The 18,997-nt window shown below is 39.6% G+C and overlaps 1 protein-coding gene across 5 annotated transcripts in view; it reads left to right on the top strand.

Annotated features, from left to right (window-relative positions):
* Positions 1-18,997, top strand: part of ryr3 (ryanodine receptor 3) — a 125,948-nt gene that overhangs the window by 97,465 nt on the left and 9,486 nt on the right. For 2 of the 5 annotated variants that reach the window (XM_028604541.1, XM_028604540.1), the window contains 28 exons: positions 109-227; positions 815-1,013; positions 1,852-1,946; positions 2,276-2,421; positions 2,652-2,739; positions 2,847-2,939; positions 5,231-5,398; positions 6,697-6,756; positions 8,699-8,833; positions 9,200-9,312; positions 10,479-10,575; positions 11,607-11,719; positions 11,947-11,998; positions 12,088-12,144; positions 12,318-12,417; positions 13,022-13,101; positions 13,272-13,348; positions 13,435-13,508; positions 14,997-15,011; positions 15,818-15,898; positions 16,036-16,124; positions 16,237-16,365; positions 16,474-16,578; positions 16,724-16,805; positions 16,939-18,221; positions 18,325-18,377; positions 18,449-18,608; positions 18,784-18,870. In XM_028604541.1, the coding sequence (XP_028460342.1) occupies positions 109-227; positions 815-1,013; positions 1,852-1,946; positions 2,276-2,421; positions 2,652-2,739; positions 2,847-2,939; positions 5,231-5,398; positions 6,697-6,756; positions 8,699-8,833; positions 9,200-9,312; positions 10,479-10,575; positions 11,607-11,719; positions 11,947-11,998; positions 12,088-12,144; positions 12,318-12,417; positions 13,022-13,101; positions 13,272-13,348; positions 13,435-13,508; positions 14,997-15,011; positions 15,818-15,898; positions 16,036-16,124; positions 16,237-16,365; positions 16,474-16,578; positions 16,724-16,805; positions 16,939-18,221; positions 18,325-18,377; positions 18,449-18,608; positions 18,784-18,870 (3,950 nt within the window). Of the gene's footprint in view, positions 1-108; positions 228-814; positions 1,014-1,851; positions 1,947-2,275; positions 2,422-2,651; positions 2,740-2,846; positions 2,940-5,230; positions 5,399-6,696; positions 6,757-8,698; positions 8,834-9,199; positions 9,313-9,578; positions 9,679-10,478; positions 10,576-11,606; positions 11,720-11,946; positions 11,999-12,087; positions 12,145-12,317; positions 12,418-13,021; positions 13,102-13,271; positions 13,349-13,434; positions 13,509-14,996; positions 15,012-15,817; positions 15,899-16,035; positions 16,125-16,236; positions 16,366-16,473; positions 16,579-16,723; positions 16,806-16,938; positions 18,222-18,324; positions 18,378-18,448; positions 18,609-18,783; positions 18,871-18,997 lie in introns of all 5 variants that reach the window. The other 3 variants (XM_028604543.1, XM_028604544.1, XM_028604542.1) reach the window with 2 other exon arrangements.

Raw genomic sequence — 18,997 nt, 5'->3', positions numbered from 1 at the left:
ATTTCCAATGTTTTGACATTGCTGTGTATATGCTTTTGAGTTTCTTGAAATATTTCTAAGAAATTCGGATTTGTTTTTGTTTGTTGTCTTTGTGTTTTCCTTTTCTAGTCCTGAGTATGCCGGACACGGTAGAGGAGATGTCTCCAGAGATGCCTCATCTTGACAGACTGCTGAAAGATGTCAGCGACGTCTCAGAGTCTGGCGCTCGCTACAGTGACGTGCCACAGGTCTGAAAGGCTGATGGGATATTTACATTAATACAAACACATTTTTTACGCTTTTGGTCCCACAAAAACATGCTCACTACTATGCTAATGATTTACATTATGGGTGGGATCCATTTTTATAGGGCTTGCTGGACTAAAAGTTAGGATATCTCAGCCTTTGCTCAATCAATTTTTACCTTACATTCTAACATTATGTCTCTATTGAGTTGCAATACTAAATTGCCGGAGTACCCCTTTAATGAACGTTTTATTTACTTTATGTATTACTAGTTTGATATTTTTTTTTAAAACTAATAATTTAACAATATATAATTTTAACGTTGCAATGTGTGCTGATTATATTACAAGCTAATCTAAATTATATAGAACATTTTGAAGTAATTTAAAAACAGTTTAGACACAACTAACCATTTAAGTTGTGTACATTTAGTTGGAATGTGTCACTGTAGGAATACAACTCACACAGAGCTTGAGTGTAAGGCTCTTATAAGACATTATCAGTGTACAAATACACATTATCGAGATGTACATTTATTTTCATGCCTACATGACATACAGACATTTCACCTTCAGCCTGTCTCCTGCAGGTCATTGAAGTGATCCTTCCCATGCTGTGTAACTATTTGTCCTACTGGTGGGAGAAAGGTTGTGAGAACTCACCTCCAGGTGCCAATTGCTGCACTAAGGTGACCTCTGAACACCTCAGCATCATCCTGGGAAACATCCTCAAGATCCTTAACAACAACCTGGGCATTGATGACGCCCCCTGGATGAAGAGGATTGCTGGTAAGAGCCAGACTCAAGGCAGTTAGAGAAAGAATAAATATGATTTGAAAGGGATTGTCACTGGTCAGATAGTTTTTTTTTGTTAGACTTGCAAAGTCAGAGATTGTAAAAAGTTATTTTGGGTTGTCAGGAAATGTGAGGTAATTTTACAAATGAATTGCTGAATGGGAAAATGTATTCACATTTCATTGGAGCTAGAAACTACCCTCATTCTTTTTCTCTTTTAAAAACATTAACAAACAAGGAAAGAGTTAGATTTCCAGTCAAACAGCATAATATCAAATAACTTTTATTTATTAATTAAAATAATAAAAACAAATTTAATTAAAAATAATAAAAAGTTATTGTAAATGATGAAGCCCATGTGGGAACCTAGTGTTAATATTAGTTTTTGTAGAACATTTGCATTTTTAAGTGCACATTCCTCAGGGGGAGTTCAGGAAAGGCCAGGTAATTTAATTGGCTGTTGTGGAGCCCATTGCCTGAGGCACTTTCTCACTTTTTAAAACCGCATTTAAATTATTTATTTATTTATTAACAAACAGGGACGGCAGATAAGGGAAATTCATGCTTTGTCATGTATTTGACTTTTCTTTGACTAATATTTCCTGTTTTTAGTACTATTGTATTTTCAGAGACAATGGTAAAAACCACAATTGCTGATCTAACTTAAACACTTGTGGTTGTTCTAAAACTAAAAGTGCCAAATATAGTTTGACAGCTGTGACACTTGACACCAGAGCCAATAACCTCCAGGGACAGAGGAATGATTTTGGTGTCTGTTTGTCTGAGTTGCCCATGTCCAGAATATATATTTTCCATTGTCTCTTGTCTCCAGTCTACTCTCAGCCAATCATCTGCAAGGCTGGAGCAGATCTGCTGAGAACCCACTTCCTGCCCACACTGGACAAACTGAGGAAGAAGACAGTGAAGGTGAGATCTTCAAATATGACATACATGGTATAACACATTCTATCCACTGCTTAATGACACCTATGGTTTAAGTAGATTTTTTGCTGACTCCATCATAAGCTGCTGAATTTACAGTGTTAATATGGAGCTGTCAGTAGTCAAGAGGAGCTAGTCCAAGAACTGTATGCTCAGTCACACCACCTACTGAGAGTAAAAATACAACTGTTACTTACTGAGAGAGCATACAGGGAGGAGAATATTACCACTGAGTTGGATGGGATCGTGTGTGAGGACATTTATACTAATGAATTGCTTGCCGGAGATGAGTTGTTGATGTGCTGCAAACGAAGGTTGTGGCTGAAGAGGAGTTGCTGAAGGCCGACGGTAAAAGTGACAACCAGGAGGCCGAGCTGCTCATCCTGGATGAGTTTGCTGTGCTCTGCAGAGACCTCTACGCCTTCTACCCCATGCTCATCCGTTATGTGGACAACAACAGGTACAATTTTACCAAAGAAAGATTAGTTTTTATTTTCAGATTTTTTGGGGGATTTTGATTTGTAAACAGTTTGTTCAGTTTCAGACAGCATTATTATTTTCCTGTAGTGCCTGAGCTTTATCCACCTCTGTTTCTGATCTATTAAGTTATGATATTGTTGTGTCCTGCACAGTTGTACCACAACTTAATGTAACTCAATAGTCTCTGGTTCGTGTCGTTGTACATTCCAGGTGTAGGTGGCTGAAGGAGCCGGATGCAGACTCCACTGAGCTCTTCAGGATGGTGGCAGAGATCTTCATCCTCTGGTGCAAGTCCCATGTAAGTCTCACTACTCAACCTAGTAGTCATATCACATCTGTTACCAGGATACTGGTCTTGAGGATGTCTTTCCTGATTAACCTCTTTTCTTTGTCCTCTGAATCCAGAACTTTAAGCGTGAAGAGCAAAACTTTGTGGTTCAGAATGAGATCAACAATTTGGGCTTCCTGACAGGAGAGGGCAAGGCAAAGATGTCCAAGGTAAACATAATAGATATTTCATGTGATATGGGTGAATACCAGCATATCGAAGATTCCAAAGAGAACATTGATGAAGAGAAATTGCTGGTGTGTTTTGGGATCTCACTTATTTCACCTAGCAGAGACTGAAAATAACAGTAGGATACACTGCTTCACACACAAGTGAGTCAAAGAGTGAATCTGTTGCGTTAGCTCCGCCTACCCTCTCTGTCGGACCAACCACAGCTGTGTGATAGAAAATGCGTCACTAACTGTGCGCCGCTTGTGATTTTTCCCCGGAATGTCGGCAGACACCCAGTTTATAATACTGCAAATGCAAGTGCATTCATCGGTGGGCTGTAGGCTCAGTGTCACCTCATTCGGCAATAGTGACTTAACAGACATTTATCATGAAAATCTGATTATTACTTTACTAAAATATGTAAAATGATAAGTCTATTGATATTTAGTTTTGTTCTTACATCAAAAGCGATGAAAAGACCAAAACCAACATTTCATTGATCCCACTAACAAGTATTGTCTTTGTATCTTTGGTCTTTTTTAAAAAGTGACAGCCTATATTTGTGAGCCATTTTTAAAAAAATATTTATGTCTTCAGTAAAAACGAATAGCGTGGCTGAGTACTTCAAATGTCAGGGGTGTCCAAAAGTATGACTGACCCATTGAAAGCGCTCCTTGAGTTTTTACTAGGGAACAGTAGGAATCAACATTCAGACATCTCTTGTCCGCTTGAACTTCATGTGGGTCAGAAATTCTCTGTAAACCATGACATGTCATTGCCAGGCCAAGAAATAATTGCGTTATTAGTATTGATCCCCTTAAGATTCGAAATAGTGTAGATAAAATTTACTCAGTAAAGGCGAGCTAACTCACAGGCCTCCCAAGAATAACTCTTTTTCTTTGGAAAGGGACCTATTCATTATAGAAAGACATCTGTCTTGTAATGAAACCAGGAGATGGAGCAGAGTACATCTTAGTTCTCTCCAAGGCTAACTTTACCCTCGCTCTTATCCTGCTTGCCCGTCCGCTGTGTCAGCACTTTGGAAAAGCTGAACACAACCTGAATACTTCCTGGCGGGATACCCAAGTGCTTCCTTTCTTGCTACTATATTTCACAGACTTTCCTAATGAAAGGGAAAAGTCCTTTTAAGCACATTCCTTATGTTTTAATTGATCCCCTTACATGCACTGAACACTCTAAATATGTAGATGTAAGATGTTCTACAAATCAACTGTATAAGTTCAAACCTCTTAAATTCACCACTACAGCAAGGGTTTACGACATATCACATTTCATGTGGACATTTGACGTAGTAAAGTCGGGTTATAAACCTGATATTAACAGTGTTTGGTCCAGCAGTCGCTCAACAAGCTGTCACTTTGAGAGTTGTTTATTTGTTTTGGCAGAGCCAGACAGTTTATTTATTTTTTAGTTTTAGTTTTTCTGCCCTGAAAGCATAGTCATTGGAAATTTGATCTCAGTTCTGGTTGTTAACCCTTGTGTTGTCAAAGTTTAGTGAGGATATACTGTTGTGAAAACCATTTTTTTTTTCAAATGCTTTAAAATTGAATAAAACACCCAAAATTCAATTAAAGTAATCATATATTTCACCTGCTCTCCATGCATCAATGTTCATTTTTTGGGGGGCAATTTTGTTAAAAGAAACCCATATTTCTGATATAAAAAACTTTGAAAACGGGTCAAATTCGACCTCAGGACCAACACCAGGGTTAAATTTAATTTGAGTGCTAAATTTAAAATGTTTAAGTCGGTTAAGAGAAAGGTGAATTCTCAAAAGTTGCCTTGTTGAAAGAAGAAAACATACAGTACACAAAAGCATCAATCTGATGCAAATGAAATAAAATGAAATACAGGATTGAGGATTTGGGAAATACAAAAACATTTTCAATAAACTGTGTGTATTTATACATATATTTTAATAAATTAATTGAATAATAGAAAGACAAACAGAAATACAAACCACACAGGACATAACCGATAGGATATTCCACAACCAGATACAATTTCAGTTTTGCTTGTCAACAGTTTAGCATAATACAAAACTTTATTATATAGCTCAAGTCATGTATAAAGTACAACACAAAGTGCTGTACATATAAGCAAAGAATTATAACATTTGCAAAAAAAACAAGGACGAACGAACAATAACATAGGATAAAGTTAAATTAGAAATACAAGATAGGGCAAGATCATATAATTGCTCTGATGAAAGCAATGGCAATGCTAAAAACGTGTCTTTAAGATGTCCATGTCTCCTCTTTCTCTGTAGTCAGGGGGGGACCAGGAGAGGAAACACAAGCGTCGCCGAGGCGAGTATTACTCCATCCAGACCTCCCTGATCGTGGCTGCCCTGAAGAAGCTCCTGCCAGTCGGCCTAAACATGTGCACCCCAGGAGACCAGGAGCTCATCTCTCTTGCCAAGATGCGCTACAGTCTGGTAAGCTAACAAAAACAGGACATGGTGCAAAGACTTTTAGACCACCTAAATCCTAACAAACTAAATTCTTATGTTGATTTTTTTAGGGTCCCTTTTTCTATGCAGGAGGTCCGACATGTACTCCATCTCTTATTATGCTGTCCTTATATTCGGCATTATCTTAAGTTATTTTAGGTGTTATAATTTGACACTGATGAATAATATTAATGAAGTTGAAAGTTGGGCCTAGAGAGCATCTTTCTGAATCTTCTATAAAAAAACATTAGCTGTATATTAAGCAAGAGTGATGCTTCTTAACCAGACATATGTAACTGTGGCTTTACTTACTATATGTAACTTTTTAATGTTTCTGAAACTGTTTAATATTTCATCGGATGATCATGAATGACCTGTAACAGCAAATGAGACTAACATTGAAAAGAACTCTATTTTCATATAGTTTTTATGAATGCCTTTCCCTGGGTCAGATTTTTCCCGCAAAGTCACAAAATGATTTACGGCAGGTAGACAAGCTCTACAATCACACTTTCTGATGGGTCGCAGATTTCAGTATAACACCGGAAAAGTCTGTGTTAGAGTATCCAGCCAGGTAAAAGCAGGAGATTTCTTCATATCGGCCTTATTGTATTATTATTTTATTTTAGAAGTTATGGCTGATAAAATTATATATATAATCTATGTAAATAAAGTTATTATTACGTTACGTTATTACAAACTCTTAATGCTTTGGCTTGTGACACATTACTAGTACGCTAAGTTACCGTATGCAACCCTTGTGTAAATTAAGTGTAAATGAATGATTTTCTGTCTAGGCAAAACATTTATTGCAACTATATGACCTCCCGGTAATGCTAACTCAGTAATATAGAGTGGGTAATACATCACTATAAAGAAAAGACCTTTATGACAGCAGGTGTGGTAAAAACACTACCGCTTTTGTCCAAAGTGGCGGCTAGAATCAACACAAACCGAAAGTTACAAATAGCCACTTTAAGTCACAGCAGTCTGTATGGTCTTTCTTTGCATTACAGACTTCAGCCTCTATTTCATTATGTTAGGCGTTATCCAGAAGGAGTTGCGGACAAAAATTAGCATTGTTGGTGATGCAAATTAAAGCCATTTACCAACTTCGGTGCAGTATTTCAGTATTTATAGAATAAGAAATATTTTTCCAATGTGGTCCAATGTGACTTAATACGCACATAAGCACCCTGACTACTTACTTTTAAAATATAACAATAGTTCATTAACACTGCATTGCATTTTTTCTCTGTTATGAATACCCTTTCCCTTCATAGAAAGATACAGATGAGGAGGTGAAGGAGCACTTGCGTCAGAATTACCATCTCCAGGACAAGGTGAGATGATGTTTTGTATGGTTATAATTCTAGCAGCAAGAGCAGTTTAAGTACAAACCTCAATTCCAATGAAGTTGGGACGTTGTGTAAAACGTAAATAAAAACAGAATACGATGATTTGTAAATTCTTTTCAACCTATATTCAATTGAATTTACTACAAAGACAAGATATTTAATGTTTAAACTGATGAACTATTGTTTTTTTGCAAACATTCACTCATTTGATGCCTGCAACAAGTTTCAAAAAAGCTGGGACAGGGGCAACGAAAGACTGGAAAAGTTGAGGAATGCTCAAAACCCACCTGTCTGGAACATTCCACATGTGAACAGGTTAATTGGTCATGATCGGTTATAAAAGGAAACCCCAAAAGGCTCAGTCGTTCACAAGCAAGGATGACGGGAGTTTCAACACATTGTGAACAACTACGTGAGCAAATAGTCCCAACAGTTTAAGAACAACTTTTCTCAACAAAAATTTTTAAGGAATTTAGGGATTTTATCATCGTCCATAATATCATCAAAAAAAATCTCTGCATGTAAGCGACAAGGCCGAAAACCAACGCTGACTGCCCGTGACCTTCGATCCCTCAGGCGGTACTGCATTAAAAACTGACATTATGGAAAAAATATTACCACGTGGGCTCAGGAAGACTTCGGAAAACCATTGTCACTTAACACAGTTCGTCGCTACATCTACAAGTGCAAGTTAAAACTCTACCATGTAAAGCGAAAGCCATATAGCAACCACTTTAAGTGGAAAAGTGTGCTGTGGTCTGATGAGTCCACATTTCAAATAGTTTTTAGAAATCATGGACTTCATGTCCTCCGGGCCAAAGAGGAAAAGGACCATCCAGATTGTTATCAGCGCAAAGGTCAAAAGCCAGCATCTGTGATGGTATGGGGGTGTGTTAGTGCCCATGGCATGGGTAACTTGCACATCTGCAAAGTCACCATTAATGCTGAAAGGTACATACAGGTTTTGGAGCAACATATGCTGCCATCCAAGCTACGTCTTTTTCAGGGACGTCTCTGCTTCTTTCAGCAAGACAGTGCTAAGCCACATTCTGCACGTGTTACAGCAGCGTGGCTTCATAGTAAAAGAGTGCAGGTCCTAGACTGGCCTGCCTGCAGTCCAGACCTGTCTCCCATTGAAAATGTGTGGCGCATTATGAAGCGCATATACAACAATACAAATGCAACAACGGAGACCCCGGACTGTTGAGCCACTGAAGTCGTAGATCAAGCAAGAATGGGAAAGAATTCCACCTCTAAAGCTTCAACAGTTAGTGTCCTCAGTTCACAAACGCTTATTGAGTGTTGTTAAAAGGAAAGTTGATGTAACAGCAGTGGTAAACATGCTCCTGTCCCATCTTTTTTGGAAAGTGTTGCAGGCATCAAATTCAAAATGAGTGAATATTCGCAAAAAAACAATAACGTTTATCAGTTTAAACCTTAAAGTGATACGCCACCGTTTGTTGAAATAGGGCTTATCACGGTCTCCCCTAGCTGTTGATAGGTGGGCCAACGCATTTTTTGTGCATGCATTGTTTTAGTCCGGTGCAACACCGGCAGCACTAGTTAGCTTAGCGTAGTGAATGGAATCCTATGTTGCCGGTTAGCCTGCTGTGAGTAAAAGTGAGCCAACAAAAGACAAAAAAACAACCTAATTACTTGCACTGAGACAAAAAATGCATTGGCCCACCTATCTACAGCCAGGGTAGACTGTGATAAGCCCTATTTCAACAAACAGTGGCGTATTCCTTTAAATATCTTGTCCTTGTTGTATATTCAATTGATTATAGGTTAAAAAAGGATTTGCAAATCATTGTATTCTGTTTTTATTTATGTTTTACACAACGTCCCAACTTCATTGGAATTGGGGTTTGTAGCATTAGTATAAGGCTGCTGTTTATTTATGGATTTGATTGTTATTGTGTCGTAGTCTGATGACCCAGCAGTCCAGTGGCAGCTGAACCTGTACAAGGATGTGGTGGTAAAGAGCGAGGAGCCTGCAAACTCAGAACACACAGTGGACCGAGTGCAGAGCATCTCAGCTGCAGTCTTCCACCTGGATCAGGTAGAAACACAGTTCCTCCTTTTTATTTCTACCCACCCAAGTCAACAATACATCACAGGACATAAAAAAATAAGCATATGCAATATTCTTCAGACTTAAAAGTAGATCACAGATATATCTACTCAGTTATCTATTCATCTGCTCAAAGAACTTGCTGTTTTTCTGTATTTTATATAATTTTAAATGTAATATTTTTAAGTCTGGGACAGAACAAGCTTTTTAAATCACTTGAAAAAGTAAGGGATGAATTGATAATGAAGATAAGCAGCAATAACACCACATAATACAGTACCAGGCACATATCATCTTTGTTATCACTACATTTCCCACTTGGCGTTTCACCGCAGTTATTTCTTAATCCCTCAGGTGGAGCTGCCTCTGAGAAATAAGAAGAGTGTGATGCATAAGCTGCTGTCCAAACAGCGTAAGCGTGCTGTGGTGGCTTGTTTCCGCATGGCTCCACTCTACAATCTACCCAGGTGATTCTCTTTTACACCGTTGTGAAACTGATTTACAATGTCAATAATTAAATATTGACATGAACTATTTAAAAAAAGAAAGAAAGTAAAACATTGCTCGGTCTCAAACTAACCGTACATAACAAGCAATCACCAAGTAGTCATAGGAGGTTGGTGGGGCATTCTATTTCTTGATTGTGTGCCCACGTAAACCCCTCATCACCTCCCTAACGACGTTCTCTCCTCTGTGTTGTTTTCTTGCATAACACTACCTCATCCTCCCTCAGATACAAAAATAATAATTACTTCCTGAATGGCTATCGGGAGGTTTGGCTGGAAAGGGCATTCCAAGCCTCCAGCTTTGACCGCCTGTTCTCCCTGCTGACGGTAAAGTGAAACCACAGGGCGAATGCTTCATCTGTTCAACCACCCCCCCCACTTCATCCACCAGGCTGTGGACCGAGCTCTGCCTAGCAACCAATTGTTTCTTCACTGTTGATTCTGATTGGTCAGCTAGAATGAGCCCAAGAATTGACTGAAACAAACTTATTTGGAAAGTGGAAACACACTGCGAGCTGCAGGCCTTGTCTCATTTCAGGTGTACCCTGAAGGAAGGAATGAAGAAAGGAGAGGAGAAGAAGAAAGACAGAAAGAAATCTATTGAATACAATTTTGACTTTCATTAGTTGGCTACCAGGTTTCCAAAAGTTTGCTTGGTTACAGTAATATACAGTTTAAAAGTTGTTTCATGTTACTTTGCTTCCTGCTCTTATGATTTAAAGATTTGTTTTTCATCTGACATTTTTCCAAAGGTTTTGCAGTTTTACAACACATCTGTGCATCTTTATTAAGGAAATTATGTGATCTACTCTAATAACTGCAAGAAATGCACCAATTTGTTGGAAAACTGCATATCTCCCCTAAAGTGTGCATGCTCCTCTAATGAATTTTACAACCTGATGGAAGTACCTACTGTTATTTTAGAGATCAAATGTGACCAGTCAGAAAAGCCAGTGGGTCCCACATTGACCAATCACCACCCTGCCTGAAATGCACTTCCTTTAACCCCTTCCTCCCCCTACATCTCTCCTTCCTGTCTCCTCCAAAAACTCACCAGAACCCACCCTAATGCCACTGTACCTCCCTCCCCACTCCCCTCCATTCCTCTCCACCTCCCCCCTTCCCAGGCATCGCGCTATCAACTTCTTCATCCCGGCCTATCAGAGACTTTGGATAGAGGCAGAGGAGTACTCCTTTGAGGAGAAGCTAGTTCAGGATCTGGCAGTAAGTACTGGGCTCGCCTTGCCCTTGCCCCGCGTGCCCTGCGTTGGCACCCCTCTGCCAGTCCTGTCTGCCGAATGCTTCTTTAGGTCCGCGCCCGTTGAGCCTTGGGAGCGCGCCCGGGCGGGGACCTCGCCCAAAGCACCCAGGGGCGGCCCCCGCTCTAGGCGTGCAAAACCCTTCAAACAGAGATCCGTCAGGGGTCAGAGGCTGCATGACCAACTCAGGAGACACAGGGCCAGCTCCGGCGCTCACAGCTCTAAAAAAGCAGGCTATGCCTTTCTGACAGCAGTGGTAAGGAGGGCCTTTCACTAGTAGTCACTAGCTGTTTGGCTGTCAGATTTGGATCCAACCCATCAGTTGTCTGTTCGCTGTACTCTGTAAGTCTGTAAATCTGTAGTGTGCGTGTGAAGGTAACGTTACAGTACATTCTGTGACCGTGACGTCAGTGGCATGCTCGCGTAGTCATGTGAAGATCACATTTCATATTAGAGCTTTGTACGCAGATGTGCAGCAAATTCATCAAGACACTAAAACTGTGCCATTGAATAAGATTAAAGTTCAGCCTTAGCTACAGTTGCTTCTTGTTGGGGAAGATTATTTTTATTGTCAGTTTTATTTATCTACAAATCTGTCAAGATTAGTTTAAACTTGTTGAGATTTGTGTAGTTGTGATTTCCTCTTTGTCAGGCTCCTGTACTGTCAGGGTCATTCTTCATATGCAAAGTCATATCACCAAATGGCTTACTGCTTGCATCTGTTTGCTGTAACATGCATGTATTTGAAAACTGGTTCCAAAGCTGTTCAACATTCCACTCTTAACTTCCTCACCCTGTCCTTTCCACAGATAACCAGGCCATGACAAAAACTCATTTGCATGCCAGTGCTAGTTGAATGTTACTGACTCATCTCAGTGTTTTTGACAAATGTGTACAATTGTCAGTAAGTTTGTGAAAATATAAAAAAGAGAAGGATGATTAGTGATCAGACAGACTTGGGCAGCGCTAACTGTTCACACCTGTGGACTCCTGCAGAAAACCCCGATGAAAATTGTGGAGGAGGAGGAAGAGGAGGTGGCTGAGATGCAGCCAGACCCTCTCCACCAACTTATCCTCCACTTCAGCCACAACGCTCTGACAGAGAGAAGGTGAGAGATTTGAAATTATTTTGGATTTTGTCCCACGTTTCTTTATGGCAGGCAAAGTTAGTAGAGAAAAATGTTTTGGTTTATTAAATTATGCCTTTTTTAGCTTTTTATTGTCAGTAAATAATTTTAGTAATTAGTTGTATCATGTAGTATAACATATGGGAATTCAAATGTATGATACTTGTTTTGATACTGATAACTTTTGACTTGACTTCCTTCCGTTTCAGTCACTTGGAAGAAGATCCTTTGTATATTGCGTATGCAGACATGATGGCAAAGGTAGATATTTTTATGTATAAATAAATCTGGTAAGACTTGAGTTAATAACCTGAAAGATGAGCTCTGAGTGCTGACCTTTGTGTCTTCAGAGCTGTGCAGAGGATGAGGAGGAAGAAGAGGAGGAAGGGAAAGAAAAGACTTTTGAGGTATGCACTCATTAAGGCAGAGATCCTCTTAACAATGGCTCTGTGAGACTTTTAAAAATGGTCCTTTTATTGTCTCTACTATCTTACTGTACCAACACTTTTTATGTCTGTTACCTGCAAAGAATTCACAATCAAATGTTTACTTGTGTGTGGTTGTGTTTGTTGCTCCTCAGGAAAAAGAGATGGAAAAGCAGAAGATCCTGTATCAGCAGGCGAGGCTGCACGCCCGTGGGGCCGCAGAGATGGTGCTGCAGATGATCAGCTCCAGTAAAGGTGATGATGAGCTGAACGTTTCCCCGGCTCAACAATTTGCAGGCAGTTTAAAAGAAATGATTCTGTAACCTTTCTGCTGTTTTACAAGCGGTTTCATTGGCCTTTTATTTGACAGTTCAACCACTTGTGTATTCCACTGACATGGAGGTTCTCCTTGGGTCAACAGACATTTTATTCTTTTTTTATTTTAATAAGTAGTTCATATTTTTTTGTAAGTGATTTATTACATTTTAAGGCCTAAATATATCAGATTTGGTGGATCACCCTGCCTTAAACAACTGACACCCAAAAGAGTTTCATTTTTCAGGAAGTTTTGTCTCCATATGAGTTCCAAATGCATTTTAAAAAAAAAATTCTGGGTGAAACAATGACTACTTATAAGGCCATTTTAATGCAAAACAACAACCCAACAAGGCCAACCTTTAATCTAAAAACTATTTATGTTTTGATACCCTGAAATGTATCCTTTCCATATAAACACACATTACTTTTTTCCCAGACTGGTCTGATCTGCTGCAGTGATTTAGCCTTTGTTAACAGTCAAACCTGCTTCTGTCCTCCATGTTGTTGACTTGCAGCTTTTATCCTACTCCTTTTTCATCAGGTCGTCTGGGCCCCATGGTGTCCTGCACCCTCAAACTGGGAATCTCCATCTTAAATGGAGGCAATGTGCAAGTACAGCAGGTCAGATTATTCAGCTCAAATATCCAACTATATTCATCTACATGTCCTATTAACTGTATCATTGTTATTCTTCCGTCAACATATATACACCTAATATATTCAGAGACGACACTGCAGGAGCACTTGTTTTTGACAGTGGGATATTTAATGCATTTCATCTCCTATCCCAGAAAATGCTTGATTACCTGAAAGAGAAACGAGATGCAGGCTTTTTCAAGAGTCTCTCAGGACTGATGCAGTCTTGCAGGTACCGTTATATTAGCTGTACTGCAAAAAGGAACTTCTGTGCCGACATCTAGTGCTTCTATTTACTTTTGAGTTTTCTTTCCCTAGTGTCTTGGACTTGAATGCATTTGAGAGGCAGAACAAAGCAGAAGGACTTGGCATGGTGACAGAGGAGGGTTCAAGTAAGTTAAGAGATGTCTTATTAGATGGGCACTTGGATTCAACCTCTTTTCCCTAGTCTTCTGAGCATCACATTCCTGACACAATTTTCTCTTGAAGTTCAGTAGATACCTGCTGTTAAAGCACCTTATTTTACTCTTGATTACAAAACAACAAACATCCTATCATTTTCCCTTCACTAAACTAATGCTGAACCATGCAACGGTATAACCTCAGTGTCAGAGCTGTTAAAAATGCAAATTCCTAATTAGTCATTTGTGTATGGCCCTCGTAGATGACACAATCAAAATCGCATTGCTATCAATGTGAATTTTGATAAATACAAATAGTTTGCTGTTTGTGCTACAGTCTTGCAGTCACTGAAGTCGTCAGTGTGTTGTCTTTTACATCGTCTTTTGCAGTAAAACGAGCAGGCATGAGTTTTAAATATATTATGGGATTGTGTAATATGTAGGATGGGACTAAGTATAAGTACAACCCCAACTTCTGTTAACCTTTGTGATGATATTAAGGTATGAATGTATCCTGTTATGTCTGTTAACAGTGCAAAACTTGTCTTAGAGGACATGGTCCAGCATTAAAACAAATCTCTCTCCAACTTTCAACACAAACACTCCTCACTTGACGCTTTTCACATCAAACTATGTCCGTCTTTTCATCATTCAGTCCTCTGCTAAACATTTCCAGTCCAGAGTTCTGTGTTTAACAATTCACTGTTACTACTTACAGTGCTAGGCATAAGTGAATACACCCATGCTAAAGTTGACTAAAAAGAGGAATAAAAAAATCATCTTTTGGAAATTGATTTAATGCCTTAATTAAAAAAATGAGGAAAAATCCAACCTTTAAGGACACCAATTTTCTTTGTGAATGAATAATGTATCGTAAATAAATAAATGTTCTTCCTTAAAATACAGGGGGCATAACACACCCCTATGTTAAATTCCCATAAATGCAGGCAGATTTTTATTTTTAAAGGCCAGTTATTTCATGGATCCAGGATACTATGTATCCTGATAAAGTTCCCTTCGCCTTTGGAATTAAAATAGTCGCACATCATCACATACCCTTCACCATACCTAGAGATTTGGTGTCCTTAAAGGTTGGATTTTTCCTCATTTTTTTAATTAAGGCATTAAGATCAATTTCCAAAAGATGATTTTTTTATTCCTCTTTTTAGTCAACTTTAGCATGGGTGTATTCACTTATGCTTAGCACTTTGTCTCTGTGACTGTTATGAAAGTTTCACCTTGACTAATTTCTTTCTTATTTGGTACTCATCTAGTTGGATACAAACATAGACACAACCCAGGCCTATGATTTCCCCTCGTCTAAAATTATTTTTAATTGCATGACTTTGTTTTTCACTCGTAGCCGATCTATTCATAATTCTTCGTATTGTAACTCAATGTCCTCTCTTTTTGCTTATGTCTTCGTGTATTGTTTTTCTCCTTCCTGTCATTTAAATTAAAAAAAAACATCGATGGCAGTCCACACTCAGCGGGGTAAATAGCAAATTTAGATAATGCTGATATGGCTATGCTTCCACCCTGAATGTCTCCTCCATATTTGTGGTCCATCCTCACTGCTTTAGTGTTACCCAGCCTCTCCCTTCCCCAGATGTCTGTAGGGACAAACTGTGCATGCAGAGTGTACACAGCAATTTGATTTTCAAGAATCCATTGCCTGTCCTTTTGTGTGTTCTTTGTTCCCATTCCCTTCATGTTAACATTTACTAATGCAAATCCTATTACTGATGCCCAAATCTGTTGTTCTAAGGCTACCAGTGCTGCTCTTAAGGGTTTGACTGAAAGTCTGTGGACTCTTCCACAGTCTAAGCTAAGCTTTGTCTTGCTTTGGATTTTGGGCCTATTTCACAAAGCTGGTTTACATACATATGTCTAACTTTCACATGGTTATATATGCTCACAGAAATGTATTTGTGCTCATTTTGGTTTAGCTCGGTTAACTGGGTTATCTGGTTGATTTTTAAAGTGCTTTATCATGCCTAATCCTAGCTTACATGTGAAAGTTTTCAGGCTTCCTCCAGCTTATGGAAATGTCCTAGTGTTTCACTGTTGTTTTAATATAAGAGCATCTTTACAAAATGCACTTTGGATTGAACCTGCAATCTAAAGGCACTGGACTTCAAACATGTTTCAAACATGAAACCTGTCCTGCTTGCCTCATATTAAGTTGCTTCTGAGGTTGTTTTTTTTTTTTTTTTTTACACATTATTAGACCTTCTAATGTTGGTTAAATAAATACTTAAGTTACTTTATGTAGGTTCACAGTTGCATTTTCTTCTAAGGTTCCAAGGTGCTACAGAATGATGAGTTTACTAAAGATCTGTTCCGGTTTTTGCAACTTCTGTGCGAGGGGCACAATGGAGGTGTGTATTTTAAAGTCATGCATTTTTATAGAAAAATAGTGCAATGTTTTGTTTGTATTAATTGTTTCCGCACTGCGCCACGAGGGCACAGTGGAAAGGACAAGGATAAGAAAATATTTCTTTCTTTCTTTCATCAGATTTTCAGAACTTTCTGAGAACTCAAACTGGAAACACAACCACAGTCAACATCATTATCAGCACTGTGGACTATCTGCTCCGTCTTCAGGTGTGTAAAACACAAATATAAAGCCAAAAAATCTACACCCTATTACCTTTCACCCTTTAATATTACATGCACCACCATTTTCATTGTCTACCAATGTCATTCTGCTCTCTAGGAGTCAATCAGTGACTTCTACTGGTACTACTCTGGCAAAGATGTCATTGATGAGACTGGAAAATTCAACTTCTCTAAAGCATTAGATGTTGCCAAGCAGATATTCAACTCACTGACTGAGTATATTCAGGTAACAAAATCATCCCTCAGACAACACTGTTAAATCCTGGAATTACTTCCATCAAATATTTAATGATGGGTTTTTTTCCTCTCTTTTCCCCTCATCTCTTTTCTACAGGGCCCGTGTATTGGGAACCAGCAGAGTTTAGCTCACAGCAGACTGTGGGATGCAGTTGTAGGCTTCTTGCATGTATTTGCCAACATGCAAATGAAGCTGTCTCAGGTACAATAAACCTTGAGTTTTTCTACTTGTATATTGCTGAGAGGCTAATAGGTGAACATACAGAGTCTAAACAACTTTTTGTTCTTGCTTTGGGAAAACTCTTCCAGAGCTAAGCTTTAACAAAAATACTTTAATCTTCTTGTAGGATGCCAGTCAGATTGAGCTGTTGAAGGAGCTGATGGATTTACAGAAGGACATGGTTGTCATGTTGCTGTCTCTGCTAGAGGGTAAGAGTCTGAAGCTGTTATTCACTGTCAAAGAAATGACAAGACTAAAAATCTATTGACATCTCAAAATATTTGTAATGTCTTTCCGTACAAGTCCTATGGTATATAATGCGTCATCTTTGTGTATGATTAGGTAATGTGGTGAACGGAACAATTGGAAAGCAGATGGTTGACACTCTGGTGGAGTCTTCTAACAATGTGGAGGTGATCCTTAAGTTCTTCGATATTTTCCTTAAACTAAAGGACCTGACGTCCTCTGACAGCTTCAGAGAGTATGACCCTGAGTGTAAAGGCATTATTTCAAAGAAGGAGTTCCAAAAGTCAATGGAGAGCCAGATGCAGTACAGCCAGTCTGAGATTGAATTCCTTCTCTCGTGTGCAGAGGCCGATGAGAATGACATGTTCAGTTACAAAGAGTTTGTGGAGCGGTTCCACGAGCCGGCTAAAGATATTGGCTTCAACATAGCAGTGCTGTTGACCAACCTGTCTGAACACATGCCACATGACTCCAGACTCGCCACCTTCTTAGACCTGGCAGAGAGCGTACTTGGCTACTTCGAGCCTTATCTGGGTCGTATCGAAATCATGGGCAGCGCAAAGCGCATTGAGAGGGTGTACTTTGAGATCAGCGAGTCAAGCCGTGAGCAGTGGGAGAAGCCGCAGGTGAAAGAGTCCAAGCGTCAGTTCATCTTTGATGTGGTCAACGAGGGCACGGAGAGCGAGAAGATGGAGATGTTTGTGAATTTCTGCGAGGACACAATTTTTGAGATGCAGCTGGCCTCACAGATCTCTGAACCAGATGTGGGTGAACAACCTGAGGAGGAGGAAGAGGAAGAAGCACATGGTGTCATGGACGAGGTGGCTGGAGAGGAAGAGGGCGCCCTGGAGTCGGCCTCAGCCTTCACCACCGCATGCCGCTCAGTCAAGAAGAAGATTGGTCACGTCTGCCAAATCTTTACGGTTAAAAATGTGCGCAAGCAGTTCAAGAAAATCAAGAAGCTGAGCATCAAGGAGATTATCACCAGCTTTTTCTCCTTCTTCTGGATGCTTTTCACCGGCTTCTTCAAGGGAATCTACGGCCTCATCTTTGGGTTCTTCCATGTCATCTGGTCCTCCATGTTTGGTGGTGGCCTGGTTGAGGGAGCCAAGAACATAAAGGTGACGGACATCCTCGGAAACATGCCTGACCCAACCCAGTTCGGTATCCACGGAGATGTGACCGAAGGAGAGAAAGTGGAGGCCATAGATTCAACAGGAAGCTTAGATGACGCCATATCACCAGCAGGCGACCTGGCAGAGATGGACGCAATGTTGGAGATGCTGTCCAATCCCAAGAGGGAAGGAGGAAAACATCTTGAGCTTGGCCTGGGTGATGTTTCCGAGTTGAGTGCAGAGATGTCCACTACTGTTCAAAAGGTTTGCAGTCACAATTGAATTAATGATTTTAAACCATGTAGATACCTGCTTACCATTATCACTTCCATTCAGTCTCTCAGCCCATGTATTACTTCTCTTGCAGAAAGCTGCTGCCAAGCCTGTTGTAACCCCCGAGAATGAACCAGAGAAAGCAGAGTGAGTAAAATTAAGTGAGAGGAAAATGTATTATCATCATACAAAAAAAAAACGAACTGTTTTGAATACAGCACAGAGAACCAGGAGAAGGAGGACAAGCCAAAGGAGGAGGCCAAGGAGCCAGTGGCAGAGGAGAAGCCCAAGACCAAATCAAGTCAGCCTAAAGGGGCGACACCCGCCTTCATGTTGAGTATCGTTGCTGGTCTGGACGTCTTAATGACCAAGATTGTGGTAAGCTCTCACACTATTCATGCTTTCTTTTAAATAGTTTCATAATGTCTTTTTCTTCAATATTGTTTGGTTCAGCACTCATTCCTTTTTCTATAAATTGTTTCCAGAATGTGGATAGGAAATAACAAAGCAGTCTGCAGTTGGTCTCGCCGCTAATTAAACCTTTTCCCTACAGAACTACCTGGCTCGTAACTTCTACACCCTGCGTTTTCTGGCTCTGTTTGTGTGTTTTGCCATCAACTTCATTCTTCTCTTCTACAAGGTAGCTCAACTCAAGTTTCCATCCATATTTAGTGCAAGTTTTAACAGAATATTCAGAAAACAAATAAAATAAACTGCAAAGTAATGTGCGTGTCCTTCCACTACTGTTTAGTAGTAGGAGTAATTAA

This window comes from Perca flavescens, chromosome 18 (genome assembly GCF_004354835.1).
Source record: "Perca flavescens isolate YP-PL-M2 chromosome 18, PFLA_1.0, whole genome shotgun sequence".
NCBI classification, from domain to species: Eukaryota; Metazoa; Chordata; class Actinopteri; order Perciformes; family Percidae; genus Perca; species Perca flavescens.
Note: the sequence above shows the minus strand (reverse complement) of the source record. Positions and strands in the feature narration are given on the sequence as shown.